The sequence below is a fragment of the Orcinus orca genome, chromosome 3, assembly GCF_937001465.1.
Source record: "Orcinus orca chromosome 3, mOrcOrc1.1, whole genome shotgun sequence".
Lineage (NCBI taxonomy): Eukaryota > Metazoa > Chordata > Mammalia > Artiodactyla > Delphinidae > Orcinus > Orcinus orca.
Genome location: NC_064561.1, coordinates 9,890,866 through 9,912,673, shown reverse-complemented (window position 1 = coordinate 9,912,673; position 21,808 = coordinate 9,890,866). Strand labels below are relative to the sequence as shown.

The following is a 21,808-nucleotide window of genomic DNA, read 5'->3' as shown; positions in this document are numbered from 1 at the left end:
GGGGATGTACAGAGAGCAAGAGAACAGCCATCTTGGGTGGCCTGGTCATACACCTGCCTGGGCTACCCTCATGCTCTGTGCTTAGTTGCTCCATTGGGAAACTCAGTCAGAAATTCCCTGCGCTCATGTGTTCATATAGAGCTGGGCGAAAAAGTTCTGTTTCAACGCAAAGGAATCAGGCTGGGTCAGGTTTCCGCCCCACCCGCTGCCCTCAGCACGGGTCGGGGCAGGGGCGGGGCGGAAGCTAGTTTCCAAGAGTCACACGTCCTCCCGCCCAGCTGTCACTCAAGCACTGGGGGATGCGGCCTTGCAAACTGTCCAATCAGGGGCGCCGCTTGGGCAGGTGGGTGGGGCGACGCACTGCTCTAGCTCGGGCGTTTTCACTCCCTCAGGCCAGGCTAGCGATCCGGTTTCCTATCCTTCAATGACGGAGGTGGCAGTGCCTCAGAGTCTGTCGCGCTGTGACCTGCGGTGGTCGTGGGAGTCGTAGGAAGGATTCAGAGAGACCCAGGAAACCTAGAAATGGTGAGTGTGGGTTACCCGGGTGCGGAGTTGGAGCGGGAGGGAAGGAGGCGTTGGTTGGAATTGATCCGAACCAGCTGTGATGGTACCGGGCCTCCCCGCTGTCAACTCCGGAGTCTTGAGGACGCGAGTGGCGCCGCTCGGACCTCGGTCCCCTCCGTCCTGCCGCGTGGGGGCGGGGCCGGCAGCCGGGACCCCGGCGTCCTGTCCCGTCACTGCAAGCCGCGGCTTCGGCCCCGGCCCCGCAGCCCCACGTCCGCCCCAGATTGTGTGGTGACCACCGGGAGGGTCATCAGGGGACCATCGTGACTCGGTCTCCGTGGTTCGTGCGTGAGAGGAGCTGTGGTCTGGGGGGTCCCCAGTCCTTACTTTCTCCCAGGGGGCACCCGTTTTCTCTTTGAGTTTTCCAATTATTTGGGTAGCAGAGTCTCAAGTCCACGACCCTGTCCCCTCAGCCTAGCTCTTTCTAGGGCTGGTAATAAACCCCTAAATTTTCACAATCCACCCCACATTCCCAAAGCCATCTTTCCTTCTCTGATTCACAGCATCATTATCAACTATTTGTCCTCCGTGGTACCTTTCAAACAGACCCAGTATTTTAACTTTATCATTTTCCCCCAGAGCCCTGGATGGCCCCTTTTTTTCAGTTTACTTTTGTCTGTGGGTGTTTTCCATGAGAAGAAAGCAAAGAATAACCTCCTGGAATTAGGTTGTTCAAAATCCTTGTGCCTCTCCTCCCAGCCTCATTCCTGGGCACAGACATCCTATGGGTGGAGGTTCCTCTTTAAAACTTTCCTGGGTGATATGTGCTGTCAGCGTTGGCCCTCCCTGGGATTGTCACCTTTAAAAGATTTATTCATGTATTTAAGCATCGTTTTTCAATCAGATAAAATGTATTTAATCAATACAGCTTCAAAGACAGTAGTATAAAATATTTCCAAAGAAGCAGAAGTGGTGAATCTCAGAAAAATAAAATATTCTAGGATTACATTCCATTTACAAATTCTTGTTTTGCTTTTTTTCTTCCCCCAAGCGTGTGTAGTAAGTTTCTGAGGACTATTCTCTACTTTTGGGTGATTTCAAATGAAATTCTCAGATTGTGTGGTATCTGCTGAGACTTGCAGACCAACTGTTCAAGTGCGATTAATTATTTTCAAACCAGTTTCTTGCTTAGGAAATAATCATTAACTGACATCTTTTCTTCTGAAACGAGTAGGTATTTTGTGTTTTCTGGTTGAACTAGTAACAGTGGCTTACAATTTTCTTATCTCCTTCCCACATAAACGATGGGTTTAAATTATTTTGCTGGATTGTTCAAACACCAGGTTTGTGTCAGTTAAAACATCAACCATGTTCCAAAGCAACTCCAGTGCAGAGCAGAGGCCTATAGTCAGTGATCCACGCTTCTTTGAGCCTGTAAAGAGAAGGACTTGCAGGCCCAGTTGTTCTTCCTGGGGAGCCTCCCCTGCAGGTGTCCTACCTGCTTACACCCATCACAGAAGGAGACTTATGCTGAGAGAAGCTACAGAGCCCTGGAAAGCTGGGGGTGCACCTGCAGGGAGGTGGGATTGATTCCCTTTCTGAGGTTGTAGTTGTGGTTCCATAGGCCTAGACATTTCTAGACGTCATGTTTGAGTTGTACATCCACAGTGTAGGTGCACTCAGTGTAATTTGTGCACATTGAGAGAGTCTGTTACGATCACATCCTCTGTCTTGTGGACAAAGGGTTTATAAATTTGGGTCAGAACCTTAAACTGAATGAGGCTGAGAGTTTCCTCACTTGTGAGACTAGAACCTAGTGTAGGTAGCACTTCCATGCTTACAGGATGAGGGAGGGCGTGTGAGCTCCCAGAATTCATTCATGTGGCTCCTCAGCTGTCCCTACCCTCCTTCTCCAGCGACTAACCCACTCTAGGGGTTATATCTTAGACCCCAAGTCTGGGAATTTGGTCATCTTTCTGAAAGTGGGTTTTTCTTCTGAACTGTAGCTAGAAGGCTGCTTATCTGTGTTGATTCCAGTATTTGTGTTTCTTTTGTTGTTGTTGGAATCATTTATTACTTCTGTGACAATTTTTAATCCAAAAATGGTATTTGAGTACCAAATTGAAACACTGTGATTTTTAATGGTGGTTTATAGCAGAGCAAACGATTTTATTTTATACAATTTTAAAAACTATACAATTTCTCCTTTTAAGGTGAGTTCCCTCATGCAAGTTCTCCAGGTTTATTGCAGTCGTGTGTGTGTGTGTGTGTGTGTGTGTGTGTGTGTGTGTGTGTGTGTGTGTGTGTGTGTAAGAGGTGGCTCTGTTTTGTTCTGGGGTTGGTCCAAAACCAGGTAGAGTTCCAATGCATACAAAGCTTTAAAATTCTACCTTAAGGAGGTTTAATAAGCCAATATCAATTTCCAAGTACTTTGCAAAAATTGTTAAATTTTTCACATAAATACTGGAATCCTCAAAATCACACAGTCATTTCAAATATGTGTTTCTTTCTTTGGATTTCTTTCTCAACTGAAGATTGCAGTTCTTTGACTCTAGTTTCCATTAGTTTTGGGGCTTTTAGTGTGTAAGTTGATTGAGAGATATGATGTGAGTAAAGCAAGAAAATTGTGGAACCAATTAGAATTTTGTTCCATTTAGACAAAAGAACTTCAACATGAGATGGGTGTATTTAAGTGCTCAGGTGCTTTTTCCATTAAAAAATTTTTTATTTATTATACAATTTTTAAAGGTTATACTCCATTTACAGTTATTAAGTATTTATCTTTCTCTGACTTATTTCATTTAGCATAATGCTCTCCTGTCCCTAGGGAACTTTGACATTTAAAAAGGTCATGCTATTCCTAAAGCAAATAAAGTCTTATTTTAATGGATGTGAGGAAAAAATTATAATTTCTGTTGATATGAAAATATAATATATGATATCATATTTCTGTTGATATGAAGAAAACACCTTAAAGCTTATATACATCTTTTAAATTCCTAGTCTATTTCAGGGTTTAATTGCAAACCCCTAATATTTTTCATTATGCCACTCATTCCTGAAAATATCCCCAGCGTGAAATGTAGTGGAGGGACAAACTATAATGTTCTTGTCCTTTCAGTTAGAAGGGGATTTGTAAATCTTTGACGGTGTGCAGTTTTATATCTGTTAGCATTTAAAGGATTAAATCTTGGAGTGGTTTCCTATGTAGAAAAGTTAAAATTAATTTTAAAAAACAAAAATTAATTTAAAATAATGATTAAGCATGGGAAAATATGACGCATATCAATTTCTCTCCTGATTTTAAATAAATGATGCACATGAGGGTTAAAAAATATTCCTAAAATAAGAAACTTAAGAAGACTCCCTACCTACATATCCTCCTCTACTCCTGTACTCTTACTCCACCCACTCTCAAAATACCAGTTTTTGATTACTTCTTGATCATCCTGTTAATGTTTCTTTATATAAAAAAGCTAGTGCGAATGCGTGTTTCTCTTACCTGGGTTTGTTCTTTTCGGGCCTCCCACTGTTGTGGCCTCTCCCGTTGCGGGGGCAACAGGCTCCGGACGCGCAGGTTCAGCGGCCATGGCTCACGGGCCTAGCCGCTCCGCGGCATGTGGGATCTTCCCGGAGCGGGGCACGAACCCGAGTCCCCTGCATCGGCAGGTGGACTCTCAACCGCTGCGCCACCAGGGAAGCCCTGGGTTTGTTCTTATAATGAGTAGTCAGGATCCACATATTTGATGTTTGACTACTGAAAGTTAAGCCTCACCTCTCCCTTTTCCCCTAGTGCTTCTTATCAGGACAGACTGATAAGAAAGCCTGGAGGCTCCTGCCCTGTGAGCTGCTGTTTGCTGGGGTCTCGTCCTGTGCGCTGTGCTGCCCTGTGCGGCGTTGCTGATCCACCAAGCCTGGGCTCTATATACAGAGGCAGTTTTGGTAATTCCTTGTCTTTTGGGAGCAGGAGCCCTGGGGCCCTCCTTACAGTGGTCCTGAGTCCATGGCGTGGATGGAACCTATTTGTGTTTGGAGTGAAGGTGTGACTGAGGCTGGGTTCACCCAGACCTTGGGGCGGGGGGTGATCTTTGGGGAGTACTCGGGTGATTATACCCTGTGAATGAGGTGAGCCCCTTGGATGGTCACTCCAAAAAGAACAATTATTCCAGAGAAAAAGAGAAGAGAGGGTAAAGGTAGCCAGTAGGTGCCAGGCTGAGTCTGCTCCTAATACCAGAGGGCTCACCAGGCCCCTTAAGTACCTCTGCTGCTGCTGCCCCTGCCTCTACTGCAACAAAGATCCTGACCCTCTGAGTTATGGTGGACAAAACCCATAGCCTCACTGTGGCACAGTAAAGGGATTAATTTAAAACAATTTAAGCCTAGGGTGCTTAATTTCTTTTTTTTTTATCTGCGGTACGTGGGCCGCGGAGCACAGGCTCCGGAAGCGCAAGCTCAGCGGCCACAGCTCACGGGCCCAGCCGCTCCGCGGCACGTGGGATCCTCCCAGACCGGGGCACGAATCCGCATCCCCTGCATCGGCAGGTGGACTCCCAACCACTGCGCCACCAGGGAAGCCCAGGGTGCTTAATTTCTATAAAGTAACCAGTTATCATGAAGGAGGCCTCTGACCCTGATGGCACTGTGGTGAGGCTCTCCTGGAGGAAAAAAATTATCAATACAAGAGAAGAGAGGACACCCTCTCCCCCAGAGTATATCCAGTGACCTAAGATGCAAAACAAGGAAGAACTGGAGGGAGGGAACAAGAGAAGAAAGGTACTGAAATAAAGGAACACAATTTCACTCAACTGTGAAAAAAATTTGCATTTTTGCATAATTTGCAATTATGCTAAAAAATTTGCATAGCAAAAGATGGAAGGGGCCTGCTTAGCTTTTGGTCCTCTATAATATGGGTTTGATTTAATATTAACATCTCCTGTACTGCACTAATTCACAAAACTTCATGTAATTAATCAAACTAGGTTTCAAATTACAGGTATACCTGGGGATCCCACTAAGTTTAAACAATTTACCTCATCATCTTAGGAAGAATTACTGAATATAATATAAAGGACAAATAGGTATAATTTGCCTTCAGCAGCAGAACTCTCATGTTGCCTAAATTTCGCATAGTCATATCGCCCATTGTCCCAAAATATCCCATAGTGAGCAGGAAAGCTCTGAACCCATGGTTCATTAAGTAAAATTAAATTGTCTTCTACTTCCAAATTGGCTAGACAAAATGAGACCCCAGAGAGAGACCTTAACTATCAGTTAAATTAGTTAATATGGCCTGATTTAAATTAAACAAGGCCTTGAATTATTGAAAACCATTATAAGAAATGTATTTAGGGAGACGTGTTTACCGCCAATTATCTTCTTTAATAGCCTTATTTGGTCTGCCCTTAAACCTGGAAAGGATGAATGACACCTCATAGTGGATTACAGCAACCCGAGTTGTGGTTGCATCAAATTAGCCCCTATTCCTAGTCTCCAACATTATGGAAATTACTCCATCCAATCAGCGGCTGGTAAATACCCTGCTCTCACAGATTTGATAAGTCTGTTCCGTTCAGTGCCTATTTCAACACCCTCTCAGCTGCAGTTGCCTTCACCTCTGAAGGGACATGATACACATTTACCTGGTTACCCTCAGGGAACCTCAGCAGCTTGGCCATCCCACAGTCTCTGCAGGAAGATCTGAACTGCATGCACTTTGTTCCAGGAGCACAGGTATGACATCACGCTAACGACATCCTCCTCTGAGGACATTCATTTCTCATTCATTCAGAACATACAATTACTGAAAAAAGGAGCTTGCGAAAAGTGTATGGGCCATTGACCCCACACATATGTGAGGCCCTTGGTTAAGTTTCTGAAGGTTTTTTGGTAATTAGACAGCTTTTCCCTCCCTGACAATGTGAAGAAATATCTGTAATCCCTCTCAGCACCTACAAGATATACTAGGTTCTTTTGGTGTTGGGGAGACAGCATATTCCTTATTTACGAATTTTACTTGAGCCCATTTTTACTATTACTTGGAAATTGGCCCCTACCTTGAGGGCACCCCTACTACAGAAGACTCTGGACTATGTTTAAATGGCCATACAACAGGCATTCCTGTTAGTTCCTTTGGAGTCTCCCTCAGTATAGAGGCTAATGCCTCCTGGAATTACCCATGATGGCCTTAAGTTATCTATAGGCTTCTGGTGCAAGGAACTGCCTTAGAACTTCAATTATCACCATGTACCGGGCTCTGTTGAAAATAGAGGCTCTCACAAGTGCTGAGCATGCGATCCTCTGCTGAGCTGCCCATTATGCCTTTAACCTTGGAAATAGCACCCCATCGGGTCGGCATGCCTACCAACACCTCCATGTGACATGATGGAGTCAAACTTGTCCTGGCCTATGCCTCCTGCAGGAGGGTGGCCTCTTCCCTATTCAGTCCCTTGAAAGTTGCTTTGGTGTTGGAAAAGGTCACCACTTCCCCAGATGGAGGCTTCCCTGGGATTGACGGAATGCACAGCTTTTGGGAGTGCGCAGACTTTAAGGATGACAATATGCATTCCTACATGATGAGCTCTGTGGAGAGTTGCTGCTCTTCATCCCTTAATTGTGATATCCCTGATGAATGACCAAACCCCAGGGTCACACAAACCAAACATCAGGCAGTCGTCTTACTACTGACCAAAACTGGCCTCATCTACTTGTATTCACAGACTATTGGACGATTGTCTAAGAGTTTCCCCTTTGTGGTAAAAGAATTTTAGGAACCTTTGAACTCAAGAGATACCAAAAATATAAATCAAGGTAAATCTCGTCTAACATGCCCTAGGTCCAGAACACACGGTCTTGCCAGAACAATCCTCATCCATGTTGGAGTTCTAGACACTATTGATAGTAGCCATGGCACTTCTAAGAATATGCAGTGCAGTTCTCTTCAACATGGCATTCAGTGGAAGTTTTACCTCTCTTACTGGTCTTAGGCTCATGGAGCACCATACTGCCTTATTGAATAAGTTCAAGTCAGTTGAATGAAAGGTGTCCTGTTTCAGTCATCAGTCAGTCAAATCAGGGGTGAATTGTAATTCGTTTGTCTTCATCTTTTTTTTTCTAATACACTTCAGTTGTTTTAGGGTAGTTTTAGGTTTACAGAAAGTATAGAGAATTTCCACATAACCCCTCTGCATCCACAGTTTGCACTATTTTTTACTTCTTGTTTAACTGGTACATTTGTTAAAATTGCTCAGCAAACACTGATACAGTAAATTGCATGGTTTACATTAGCATTGACTCTGCATTATAAGATCTGTGGGTTTGGCAAATGTTTAATGACCTGTGTCCTTCATTTCTGTATCACATACAGTAGTTTCACTTCCCTAAACATCTTTTATGCCCCACCTATTCATTCATCCCTCCCTCCAACCCTCAAATCCTTCACAGCCTGAGGTCTTTTTACTGGCCCATAGTTTTGTCTTTTCCAGGGTGTTATTCACTTGGAATCATACAGTGTGTGGCCTTGTGAGATTGGCTTCTTTCACTTAGCAGTATACTTTTAAGGTTCCTCCATGTGTTTTCATGGCTTGATACCCCATTTCCTTTTATCACTGAACAGTGTTTCATTGTAAGGATATACCACTGATTTATCCATTTGACTCTTGAAAGATATCTTGCTTAACTCTTAACCCTTGCCAAGTATGAATAAAGTTCCTACAAACATTCATATGTAGGGTTTTGTGAAAATGTTAGATCATGAGTTCAACTCATTTAGGTCAATACCGACAAGTGTGATTGTTGGATCTTAGTATGAGAAGTAAGAGTGTATTTAGTTTGACAGAAAATTCTGTCTTCCAATACAGGCATATCAAATTTCATTCCCACCAACAATGAATAAGGATTATCTATAGCTTCACGTCTTCACCAATGGCTGGTGTTCTGAGTGTTTCAAAATTTTTGGCGTTTAATAAGTATGTAGTGATAGCTCATTGTTTTATTTGTAATCCCCCAGTGACGTATGTTGAGCATGTTTTCAAATTCCTTATTTTCCATCTGTCTTTCTTTGGTGACTTGTCTGTTCACATCTTTTGCCCATTTTTATTTGGAGTATCTGTAATCTTATTGTTGTGCTTTAAGAGTTCTTTAGTTGTTTTGGGTATCAGTCATTTATCAGATAAGTGTTTTACAAAGGATTTTCTCCTGGTGTGTGACTTGCCTTTTCATTCTCTAAACACTTTTTCCAGAATGGGAGTTTTTCATTTTAATGAAGTGAAACTTAGCATTTTTTCTCTTTTGGGGATTTTTGTGTGTGTGTCTTATTGAAAAATTTATTACTGAACCCAAGGTCACCTGTAGTTTCTCATATGTTATCTTCTAGAATGTTTTTGCTTTTTCATTTTACATTTAGTTATATGATTTGTTTTAAGTTAATTTTTGTGAAAGGTGTAAGGTGTGTGTCGACTTTCATTTTGTTTATGCTCATGTGTGTTTCTATGTGAATATCCATTATTTATAGCACTGTTGAAAAGACTTTACTTTTTCTGTTGAATTGCCTTTACTCCTTTGTCAAAGATCAATTGACTGTATTTGCTTGGGTCTACAGGAAACCAATTGACTTGTGTATCCTTCAACCTTGCTATACACTGTTACTAATTCCAGGGGTTATCTCTGTTGTTGTGGATGCTATCAGATGTTTTGCATAAACAATTGTATCATAAGGAACAAAGTTTTATTTGTTGTTTCCCACTATGTATGCCTTTTATTTCTTTTTCTTACCTTACTGCATTGGCTAGGGCTTCCAGTACATTGTTTAATAGGAGCAGTGAAAGGAAACTTCCTTGCCCTATTCCCCTCTTAACAGTAAAGCATCCAGCTTCTCACGACTCAGTATGATCTTACCTACAGGTGTTGTGTAGTTGTTCTTTTTTAAGAAGAGAGCCTTCCACTCAATTTCTAGTTTGTTATCATAAATGGATGTTGGATGGTGTCAAATCTTTTTTCATGGTTATTTCCTCCTCCTTTTATTTCTGATTTAGTAATTTCCATTTTTCTTCTTTTCTCAGTTGTCTTGATTAGATGTTTATCAATTTTATTAAATTAATATTTTCAAAGGACTAGCTTTGGGATTTGAAAACTAAGAGTTTTGGGTCTTTTTTTTAAAGAACCATACTTTATTCTTTCTTTTTTTTAATTTATTTATTTTATTTATTTATTGTTCACTATGTTGGGTCTTCGTTGCTGCGTGTGGGCTTCTCTAGTTGCAGCAAGTGGGGGCTACCCCTTGTTGCGGTGCACAGGTTTCTCATTGCAGTGGCCTCTCTTGTTGTGGAGCATGGGCTCTAGACGTGCGGGCTTCATTAGTTGTGGCACACGGGCCCAGTAATTGTGGCTTGCGGGCTCTAGAGCACAGGCTCAGTAGTTGTGGCGCATGGGCTTAGTCGCTCCATGGCATATGGGATCCTCCTGGACCAGGGCTCGAACCCGTGTCCCCTGCATTGGCAGGCAGATTCTTAACCACTGCACCAGCAGGGAAGTCCCAAGAGAGTGGTTTTTTTTTTCCCCAAAACTTTAAATACAGGGATACCTCAGAGATTGGGGCTTCTGTTCAGGACCACCACAATAAAGTGAGTCACACTTATTTTTGGTTTCCCAGTGTATATAAAAGTTATGTTTATACTATATTGTAGCCTATTAAGTATGCAATAGCATTATGTCAAAAAACAATCTACATAGCTCAAGTTTAAAACTTTATTGCTAAAAAGTGTTAACTATCATCTGGCAATGTAGGGTTGCCACAAACTTTTAATATGTAAAATACACAAAATCTGCAAAGTACAATACAGTGAAGCACAATGAAATGAAGTACACCTGCCTATACAGTATTTCACTCCACTCTCTTCTTTCTTGTGTTGTTTCTGAAAACAAGTCTGATTTAATTCAAGTCTTTTTTTCTCTATGCAAATCAAAACTACAATTAGGTACCACCTGACACTGGTCAGAATGGCCATCATTAAAGAGTCTACAAATAACAAATGCTGGAAAGGGTGTGGAGAAAAGGGAACCCTCCTACACTGTTGGTGGGAATGTAAATTGATACAGCCACTATGGAAAACAGTATGGAGGTTCCTTAAAAAACTAAAAATAGAGCTGCCATATGAGCCAGCAATCCCAGTCCTGGACATATAGACAAAACTATAATTAGAAAAGATACATGCACCCCTATGTTCATAGCAGCACTATTCACAATAGCCAAGCCACTATTCACAATCTAAATGTCCATCAATAGATGAATGAAGAAGATTGGTATATATATATATATATATATATATATACACACACACACACACATACCAAAAAAACAAACTACTCAGTCATAAAAAAGAATAAAATAATGCCATGTGCAGCAACATGGATGGACCTAAAGATTATCATACTAAGTGAAGTAAGTCAGAACGAGAAAGACAAATACCATATGATATCACTTATATGTGGAACCTAAAATATGACACAAATGAACTTATCTACGAAACAGAAACAGACTCACAGATATAGAGAACAGACTAGTGCTACCAAGAGGGAGTGGGGGACGGATGGATTGGGAGTTTGGGATTAGCAGATGCAAACTATTATATATAGAATGGATAAACAACAAGGTCCTACTGTATAGCACAGAACTATAGTCAATATCCTGTAATAAACCATAATGGAAAGGAATATGAAAAAGAATATATATGTATAACTGATTCACTTTGCTGTACAGCAGAAATTAACACAACATTGTAGGGACTTCCCTGGTGGTCCAGTGGGTAAGACTGTGAGCTCCCAATTCAGGTGTCTTGGGTTTGATCCCTTGTCAGGGAACTAGATCCTGCATGCATGCCACAGCTAAAACCCGGTGCAGCCTAAATAAGTAAATAAATAAAATAAATAATAAATAAATATATATATATATTTTTTAAACCACAACATTGGGCTTCCCTGGTGGCACAGTGGTTGAGAATCTGCCTGCTAATGCAGGGGACATGGGTTCAAGCCCTGGTCTGGGAAGGATCCCACATGCCGCGGAGCAACTAGGCCCGTGAGCCACAACTACTGAGCCTTCTTGTCTGGAGCCTGTGCTCCACAACAAGAGAGGCTATGATAGTGAGAGGCCCACGCACTGCGATGAAGAGTGGCCCCCGCTTGCCACAACTAGAGAAAGCCCTCGCACAGAAATGAAGACCCAACACAGAAGAAATAAATAAATTTATAAAACAAAGGACTAGTCTTTAAAAAAAAAACACAACATTGTAAATCAACTATACTTCAATAAAATTAAAAAAATTTTTAATCTTTTTTTCTCAGCTCACTAAGGTGTTTCTTCTGCTAGCTCTTTTCAATATATTCTTTTTCTTCAGTTTGCATATGATATACTTGGGTGTGCTTTTTTTAAAATTAATTTTATTTATTTTTTTGCTGCATTGGGTCTTTGTTGCTCTGTGCGGGCTTTCTCTAGCTGTGGCGAGTGGGGGCTACTCTTCGTTGCGGTGCGTGGGCTTCTCATTGCAGTGGCTTCTCTAGTTGCAGAGCACAGGCTCTAGGCGCTCAGGCTTCAGTAGTTGTGGTGCACGGGCTTAGTTGCTCCGCGGCATATGGGATCTTCCTGGACCAGGGCTTGAACCCGTGTCCCCTGCACTGGCAGGCAGATTCTTAACCACTGCATCGTGGGTGTACATTTTTTAGCATTTTCATTTTGTGTTCTCTGAGCTTCCTGGATCTGTGGTTTGCCATCAATGATTAATTTTTGAAAAAAATATGTTATTATTATTTCACTTATTTCTTCTGTTCCTTTCTGTCTTTCTTTTCCTTCAGTTATTTCCATTGTGTGTATTTTAAACATTCTGTCATTGTCCTACAGTTCATGGATATTGTGTTCTGCATTGTTTGCTCTTTTTTGTCTTTGAACTAGCTTCTGGTGAAATAGATTGTTTTCAGTATAGGCCTTGTATCTTTATTTTCTGTTTCCCAATTTTGAAACCAGTGGTTTCCTGTGACTTCAGAGCTCTGATGGAACTAAGAAGAGTTGTTGATTTCAAGTGTTTTCACTTTTTTCTATGAGGTTGGGAATGATGGCATCCAAAACGAGAAACCAGTTCTCTGACTCCAGTTTTTGATGACTGGCTGCTGACAACCTTAAAGTCTCATCCCCCCTCATTTCTCTTTGACCCACATCTATACAAAATGATAAGAGTGCCTTGGTGCTCCTTCCTTTGGCAGTAGCAAAACAGTCAGTCCCATAAGATCCTGTTCTTGTGTGTGAACCCTCACCTAAACCCACCCCCTAACCTCAATTTAAAAAAAAAAGTCCAGGCACCTTTTGTTTCTCTCTCAAGCCATTTCATGGCAGCTGGAGAAGTATGCCTTACTTTCCCCAGAGACCTCAATTATGGAAGTAAACCCTTTCATTCACTATTGGTAGTATGTGGTGTCATCAACTAAGGAATTCGTATGCTCAGTGGTCAAGCCATCATACTTCTGTAGACCAGATAGGAGCTTGGGAATTAGAGAAATTGGGAGAAGAACCTCTAGAATGGCTGGTCGGGAAACACTTCTTCCTGCTGTTTGAAAATGGAGATTTTAGAGTTGTTTGGAGGAAAGCACTGCTGAATCCTTTATATATTTTATGGGCAAATTAGCCATGAATCCATTGTGATTTTCAGTGAACACACTTGCAGTCTGCAGCTGTTCCTCAAGGTCAACAAGGCACAGGGCCCAGTGTTCTGGTTCTGCCATAAAGAGCTCTTCTGGCATACTACAGCACTTTGTGTGCCTCTAAGCAGCCCCAAGGCACACAAGTATAGGGACTTTGTGGTCTAAGTTGTGACATCTTCTTCCTAGTATCTGAACTCTAAGTTCCAAATAACTTTCTAGTCCATCAAACCAGAGAGAGAAAGGGAAAACTGAGCCTGTGGTAAGTATTACACAAGTTAAAAGCAATACTTCCTGACAAGGATATTTTCATTCCACCAGCTACATCATACCACACTACTTCTAAAGGCCTGGAGTACTTAGGGATGAAATAGCCAGCTGGACCTTATTAAAAGCTGGATTTCTACAGGTATTCTAGATTCTCATGTTTGGTGATAGGAATAGAAGTAAAAGCTTTTAGTTTTCACTATGTTTTTATTTAGTAAAATCTTATGCAGATTTGACCCTTTGGTTCATGGTGTGCTGTAAATGGTGGGTAATAAGAAGGGCAAGGAAAGAGTTTTCCTCACGAGGAATCCATGATCTTAAAATGATATTTGTTTCATGTGTGTAGCATTTCTGTCATTTCCCAACATGCTCTGGACCCTGCAATTAGAGAGAAATAAGATGTGATGAAATCACAATAAAACTATGTAAATAATTTACATGTTTTCATGATGCTGTTAAACTTATTAGGAAGTGTGGACAGAGAGTAAGTTTCTGATGACCAAGTCATAGAATAAATGTTTGGAGATGACAGAATCATACATAACCTTCGTATAAATGGTGTACAGATGTCCAGTGCTGTTAGTCTCACACATCCTACTATACACATATCTGGGATGTTTTAGGACTCAGTGACCTTTGAGGATGTGGCTGTGAGCTTCACCCTGGAGGAGTGGGCTTTACTGGATCCTTCACAGAAGAAACTCTACAGAGATGTGATGCGGGAAACGTTGAGGAACCTGGCCTCAGTAGGTGAGGATGACAACTTACCTTTACTTTGTCAATTAGAGAACACATGTCTCATGCTCATTAACATTGTTCCAAGATGTTGAATGTGGAAATGCAGGATGTTGCTAAATAAACTAGGCATGGTCACAGCCAACAATGGACTTAAATAGTTTTTCTATAACTTCTAATATCTTGGAATCATTTTTCTTGGTCTGCAATTTAGGAGAAAAATGGGAAGATCATGACATTGAAGATCAGTACAAAAACCAGGGGAGAAAACTAAGGTAAGTCACACTCACAATATAAAATAGTGCCTCATGTGAGTATCCTGTTATGTTATGCAGTTTTAAAAGAAGGAAATAAAAGAAATAATGCATGCTCCAAATTTAGTTATTCTTAGAAAATTTTCACCAAAATTACTTTCTTATATGACATAGATGTTCAGTGTTTGCAAAATAGTTCAACACTATAGATAAACTCTATATGAATGTCACTGTTTTGATGATTGCAAGAGCATTTCTTATATTTAACTTGAAACAATTCAGACAAGGCATAAAACCTACACTATTGCTATAAGTGATAAAAATGTACTTCAAATATCCTACTATTGAGTATAAAATTGTTAATAAAGACCTCATTGATAATATACTCCTTGTTTTTTACAGAAGTCATGTGGTAGAGAGACTCTGTGAAAGTAAAGAGGGTAGTCAATGTGGAGAAAACTTCAGCCTTATTCCAAATCTCAATCTGAACAAGAAAACTACTGGAGTGAAACCACGTGAATGCAGTATATGTGGAAAAGTCTTTACGCGTCATTCATCCCTTAAGAGACACATGAGCTGTCACACTGAACGTAAACCATATGAGTATCAGAAACATGGAGAGAAGCCATATAAATGTAAGGAATGTGGTAAAGCCTTTAGCTATCTCCAGTTTTTGGAGACGCATGAAAAAAATCACAATCGAGAGAAAAAATATAAATGTAAGGAATGTGGAAAAGCGTTCCATTCCCGCGCATCCTTTCAAACACATGAAAGGATTCACACAGGAGAAAAACCCTATGAATGTAAGGAATGTGGGGAAGCTTTCATGTGGAGCACAGCGTTTCGAAGACACATGGTAACACACACCGGAGATGCTCCATATACATGTAAGGAATGCGGGAAAGCTTTTAATTGTTCCTCTTCATTGCGAACACATGAAACAACTCACAGTGAAGAGAAACCCTATCAGTGTAAACAATGTGGGAAATTCCTTAGATATTATCATACTTTTCGAACACATGAAAGGACTCATACAGGAGAGAAACCCTATGAATGTAAGCAGTGTGGTAAAGCCTTCAGTTGTCCCAGTTCTTTTCGAAAACATGAAAGAATTCATACTGGGGAAAAGCCTTATGAATGTAAGGAATGTGGGAGAGCCTTCAGAGGTCTCTCAAGCCTTCGAGCACACATGATCACTCACACTGGAGATGGACCTTATAAATGTAAGGAATGTGAGAGAGCCTTCATTTCTCCTAGTTCTTTTCGAATACATCAAAGGATTCACACTGGAGAGAAACCCTATGAATGTAAACAATGTGGTAAAGCCTTCAGTTACTATAATTCCTTACAATCACACAGAAGAACTCATACTGGAGAGAAACCCTATGAATGCAAGGAATGTGGGAAGGCCCTCTCCCATCACCAAACCTTAAAAATACACATGAGACTGCACACTGGAGAGAAACCCTATGAATGTAAACAATGTGGTAAAGCCTTCAGATATTACCCTTCCTTTCACAAACACAAACAAATTCATACTGGAGGGAAACCCTTCGAATGTGAACAATGTGGTAAAGCCTTCAGTTATTACAATTCCTTACAGTCACATGGAAGAACTCATACTGGAGAGAAACCCTATGAATGCAAGGAATGTGGGAAAGCCCTCTCCCATCACCAGACCTTAAGAGTTCACATGAGACTGCACACTGGAGAGAAACCCTATGAATGTGAACAATGTGGTAGAGCTTTCAGATATTACACTTCCTTCCAAAAGCACAAAAGAGTTCATACTGAGAAGAAATTCTGTGAATAAGGAATATGGAAAAGCCTTTAGTTGATCAACTTCACTTTGAAAACATGAAAGAAGCCACACTGGAGAGAAAGCCTGTCAGTGTAAACAAGACGGGAAAGCCTTCAGGTATTTTCAAAGCTTGAAAACACATGAAAGGACTCCCATAGAAGAGAAACCTTGTAAGCAATGTGGTAAATCCTGCAGAGATTACACTTCATTAGAAACGCGCAAAAGAGCTCATAGTGAAGAGAAACCCTGTGACTGTAAGGAATGTGGAAAAGCCTTCAGATGTTATCAGAGTTTTTTTTTTTTGAAGATGTGCAAAAGATCAGAGTGGAGGGAATGTGGTAAACCCTTCATTTGTCACAAACCATTTGAAGACGTGTGAGAACACACACTGGAGAGACACCATATAAATGTAAAGAATGTTGGAAAGCCTTGTCATCCCAGTTCTGAAAGGATGAAAGGACTCACTGGACAAAAACTCTTGAGTTAAACAGCCTGGGAAAGATGTGAGCCCACATCTTTACATGTGAAAAAGAATATAAATGTAAGTAACATGAGAAAGCTTGATGGAAACTAATCTATGTATAACATTCCAGAAAATAGGAAAGAGTTGTTATTAAAGTTGTAAATATGTTGTCTTTATCAAGCCTCTTTTCTTAGAGTGCACCATTGGATGGTGGATTTCTAGTAATTACTCTCAGAAATGAATACAAGGTGAGATGATTTTATAAGTCATATGTTTCCACAGCAGTACATAAGATTAATAGGTAGTGCTTTTTCTTTAAATCAGTTAATAATATTTTCTCTTTCCTGTTTGAAACCTGTTGGATCATAGGTGAATTGAAGCATATTTCTAATAATGCAATTAGGTTAACATTGTTTTATAATGTTTTATTTGTTCTGTGTTAAGGGGCCACTGAAAAATGACAGTTTGGTATTTGGATTTTCCTAATGGCCTTGTGGCAGTTCTTGGATATCCTAGTCCAGAATATATATTTATCTTTCTTACCGACAAAGCTCCTTTTTGGGGGTGAAGAGTATAAGAGCCTTTTTCCGTCTTCCATACTAATAAACAGTTGAACAAATATTTATGTATGCCTCACTTATAAAAGAATATAGTTTCCATGTGAATTATTATTTTCATATTTGGGTCTTTGCTTTATGTCCTTCCTTCTGACTATAATTTGGTGAATAGACTTTGAATTAAGAAGAGAGGCCTGATAGGACAACAAAATCTAGAGCTGGAGTTATTCCCCCGGTAGGTAATGTTAGGAACTAGATTTTCCAGAACTCATCCCTTTTGTGGTTCCTTGTTAGAATCCACCAATAGTCTGACTTGCATGAGATTTGGAAGGCAGAAGTGAGGAAGGCAGTAGTCAGATTTTACATATAGAGAGACAGATGCACAGGAGCTTCAGGTATACCATCTTCCCGCCCATTTTCCATATTTTTTGCCCTTCCAGTCAAGAGTATCCTCAAAACCACAAATAACTGTATGATATCAATTTTTCTGAGAGCTCTGGTTTCAACTGATGTCTTCCCAAGATCCACATCAAAAATCCAGCTTCTCCAGGGTCTCTTGTCCACCAGGAAACTAATCAGATTGTCGTGATTGGGAGTATTCTTTGATTCCCCTCTTCTCTAGATTATATCCATATAAGGTCTGATTTGTGTAGGAAACACCTTGTGCTGTTAACAGTCCTAGTGAGTATGTTTTCCTGATTCACCATGACATCTGCAATGGTGTAATCAAAAAGAATGACATGGGAGTTTTTTCTCTACTGTAGTGTTCACTGGCTGCCTTCACTTGGTCTTTCCATGTGAGAATAAGAACCTTTCTCCTGTCAGGAGACTGAGTTTTTCTTGTTTCTTGGAGCTCAATGTAATACCTCAGTGTTTTCAGTTTTGTTTGATTGTATGTGATCAAACTATGTATATTTTTTTGTTACAGGAATGCTTCTATAGTTCTTTCATGGAAATATATTATTAACTGTTTTCTAAGCTGTCCAATGCTAACAAATATTATTGTGCATTTCATTTCCTGACAGGATATATTAAAATATACCCTTATAATTATGTATTTTCAGATAAACTTCGCAATTTTCTTTCACTTAATCATTTATATTTTAAGTCAATTTTATGTACATACAAGTTCAGGTATGTTTTCCTCAGGCAAATTTTATTTTTTATTCTTTTGTAGTTACCATATTTATTATGAAATTAATTTCTCATTTATTCTTAGTACCAGATACTAAAATCATGTTGTTTTTTTTTAAGCGCCCTCTTGTCAATGACCTACAGGATTGCACTTGTAGTCAAAGAGAGGAATGTAATGAATTCTAATAAGAATGAGCACAAACCATTAAGTGATGTGAGGTATAATAGTACAGGATGCTCAGAAGGACTTCTTCTTATAGGAGTTTGGCTTTAGAGGATTTGACTGCTACCCAAGAAAGCAAGACGTTTTTCTGTATTGGATGCCGTGAGGAGGGTAACTTTATTCTTTCGTTGGTTATCATAATCCTTGTTTTCTAGAAGGCAAAAACAGTGTAGTGGAGCTAAACTTAATTCGTAAGAAGCCCCAGTTACATTAGAAAGAAGAGGGCTATACTGGTCATTTTTATTATTTGGAGCTTTATCTTTTATCAATTTTAGAGATATGGTTACAAAATACCCTAATTTTTGTCTTGGTCCATCATAGTCAACGAATACCTTTGATGAAGGTGGTGTGTGACATTTTTCTCTTCACCGGGAAAAGACTTGGCCTTGCAAAGAATGCAGGCCAGTTCCCTGTCCTCTGGAACAGCTTTTCCTTTCCTACGTGTTATCCAAACACTGTTGTACTTCCTACAGTGTATTAGACACCCTTTACTATAAAGTTCAAGTCTCTTTTAATATCTCATTTATGACTCAACTTTGTAAGTTTAGGTAATTTGTGAGAGAACACATACCTAGCAAGAGAGAAAGACAGGACCACTGTTGCAATCAAGCCTTTTTTTCTCAGAGACTATACTCTTTTTTTTTTTAACATCTTTATTGGAGTATAATTGCTTTACAATGGTGTGTTAGTTTCTGCTTTATAACAAAGTGAATCAGTTATACCTATACATATATCCCCATATCTCTTCCCTCTTGCATCTCCCTCCCTCCCACCCTCCCTATCCCACCCCTCTAGGTGGTCACAAACCACCGAGCTGATCTCCCTGTGCTATGTGGCTGCTTCCCACTAGCTATTTATTTTACATTTGGTAGCATATATATGTCCATGCCACTCTCTCACTTAGTCCCAGCTTACCCTTCCCCCTCCCCATATCCTCAAGTCCATTCTCTAGTAGGTCTGCGTCTTTATTCCCGTCTTTCCCCTAGGTTCCTCATGACCTTTTTTTTTTTTCTTAGATTCCATATATATGTGTTAGCATACGGTATTTGTTTTTCTCTTTCTGACTTACTTCACTCTGTATGACAGACTCTAGGTCCATCCACCTCACTACAAATAACTCAATTTCATTTCTTTTTATGGCTGAGTAAATTCCATTGTATATATGTGCCACATCTTCTTTATCCATTCATCTGTTGATGGACACTTAGGTTGCTTCCATATCCTGGCTATTGTAAATAGAGCTGCAATGAACATTGTGGTACATGAGTCTTTTTGAATTATGGTTTTCTCAGGGTATATGTGCAGTAGTGGGATTGCTGGGTCGACTATACTCTTAATGCTAATGTTTCAACATCCCTCATTGCCATGCACTTTAGAGTCAGTATACCCCATTTAGCACAAATAATCAAGGCACTGTAGGATTTGGATACAGCAGCATGAGACAAACAGGTTCTTGCATTCCTGGTGCTTATATTTTTGTGGGAAAAGAGATATGGTAAAGCTTTGGTTTATAGATGGAAATAAGGGCTTTGATGGAATGTAAGGCAATAATGTGAGAAAATAGGGAAGCTGCGGTGTGTATATATCTTTTCTCTGAGGGTAGGTGCCTCAGTGAATGATGATGTCATTATTGATCACTGAATTTCTACCATATAATACATCTTAAACACTCTTTCAGGAACTGCTTGGCTGTGTAATTAAATAGATTGCACCAGTATAGAAATCCTGTATTCCTGTGATTCACAGTAAAGATTCCCCATAAAGATAAAGATACAGACATGGTTCATCTTTGTTTTTGCAACTGTTAAACATTTTGTTTATAGAATATGTGCTCATGAGTTTGGACATTGTCACCTGGATCTTGGGACTTCCTATTGATTTGGGCCATGTCATTTGAGGGAATTTTCATTTACCTTTACATTTTCTAAAATGTTACAGTATTTGGCATTTTCATTTTGTTCCTTTACACACTAAGCAACACAATGTTTACCCCATTAAATCATGGAGTTCCTCCCATTTAGGGAAACACATTCATCTGCACTGTTCTAGCCCATCCTGACTTTATCCTATGAGTAGAGTGATAACTGTGCAAGTCTGCTGTGGTTTCAGAGTGGAAACATGAAAAAAAGCTGTGGATGTTTAGAGGCAGTCATCCAAGGAATAATTGAGGTAAGCTGTAGAGAGGGGGTATTATTTTGGGTAATATCCTAATTTAGTATAAAAGGAGAAATGAGAAATTTTCCAATGTCTTTTTATTGCAGGAGTGGTTGGCAGTCTTGTATATCAGTGATCCATTGGCCCATTTTGCTATTCAGAGGTTTCATTTCCATATGCTTAGACTTCCAGCATGTGTTGTGTAAGAGTAGGAGACAAAAGTAATAGCTGTGAGGATGGACCGGGAGTTTGGGGTTCATAGATGGCAAACTATTACATTTAGAATGGATAAACAACAAGGTTCTAACTATATTCAATATCCTGTGATAAACCATGATGGAAAAGAATGTCTGTATGTGTATAACTGGGTCATTTTGCTGTACAGCAGAGATTGGCACGGCATTGCAAATCAACTATACCTCAATTTTTAAAAAGTAATAGCTGTGATATGTAAAATAGATAGATTGATAGATGGGAGGGAGGGAGGAAATGAATAACACAAATGCCTTCATATGCTAAGAGATGGTTAAACTCTCCTGAACTTTGATTATGTGTTCAGCCTTTTTTCCCACCATTCTGGGATCCTTCCAGGAAGAACTGAAGGGCTGGGGAAGAAGGACATGGGCCACAACAGGCCTTTCTTACAACCCTGTCTTAACACCCACTAGGGCTGCACCTGTCCTCCTCTCATCACCTCATCACATAACTAAGAGTGAAGAGAGAGGGCTCCCACATCTATCTTTGAGTAAGTCAGATTCCTCAGACAGATCTTTGGAAATACTGTGGTTCTGAAACATAAAGGTGTGTCCCAAGTGGGATCTGCTTGGGGACATCCTCATTCGTGTAAACCAGCATGATTTCCTTCCTTGGCCATCCATAGACCGTTTCCAGATCATTGTTTCCCAACTCAAGCCTACTTGTGCCTGCTTACTTGGAAACATCTTTAGAAATCCATGCGTATTCCACTCTGGAAAATTTATCTGAGACAATACCTGGGGCTGTGAGTTGCGAGGGTGACAGAAGCAATTGGCAGAA

At 40.3% G+C, this 21,808-nt stretch overlaps 1 protein-coding gene and 1 long non-coding RNA gene across 2 annotated transcripts; both read left to right on the top strand.

Annotated features, from left to right (window-relative positions):
• The first annotated feature begins 265 nt into the window (after positions 1 to 265).
• LOC101276708 (zinc finger protein 709-like) lies at positions 266 to 16,548 on the top strand. The gene is made up of 4 exons (XM_033401334.2): positions 266 to 525; positions 14,076 to 14,202; positions 14,402 to 14,462; positions 14,844 to 16,548. Exons 1-4 carry the CDS (start codon positions 523 to 525, stop codon positions 16,252 to 16,254), a joined length of 1,602 nt encoding a protein of 533 aa, XP_033257225.1. The 5' UTR covers positions 266 to 522; the 3' UTR covers positions 16,255 to 16,548.
• A 219-nt stretch (positions 16,549 to 16,767) lies between these two features.
• On the top strand, positions 16,768 to 20,788 carry LOC125963783 (uncharacterized). The gene is made up of 3 exons (XR_007476166.1): positions 16,768 to 16,783; positions 17,703 to 18,730; positions 20,729 to 20,788. It is a non-coding gene; the product is annotated as an uncharacterized LOC125963783 (long non-coding RNA).
• Positions 20,789 to 21,808: the final 1,020 nt, after the last annotated feature.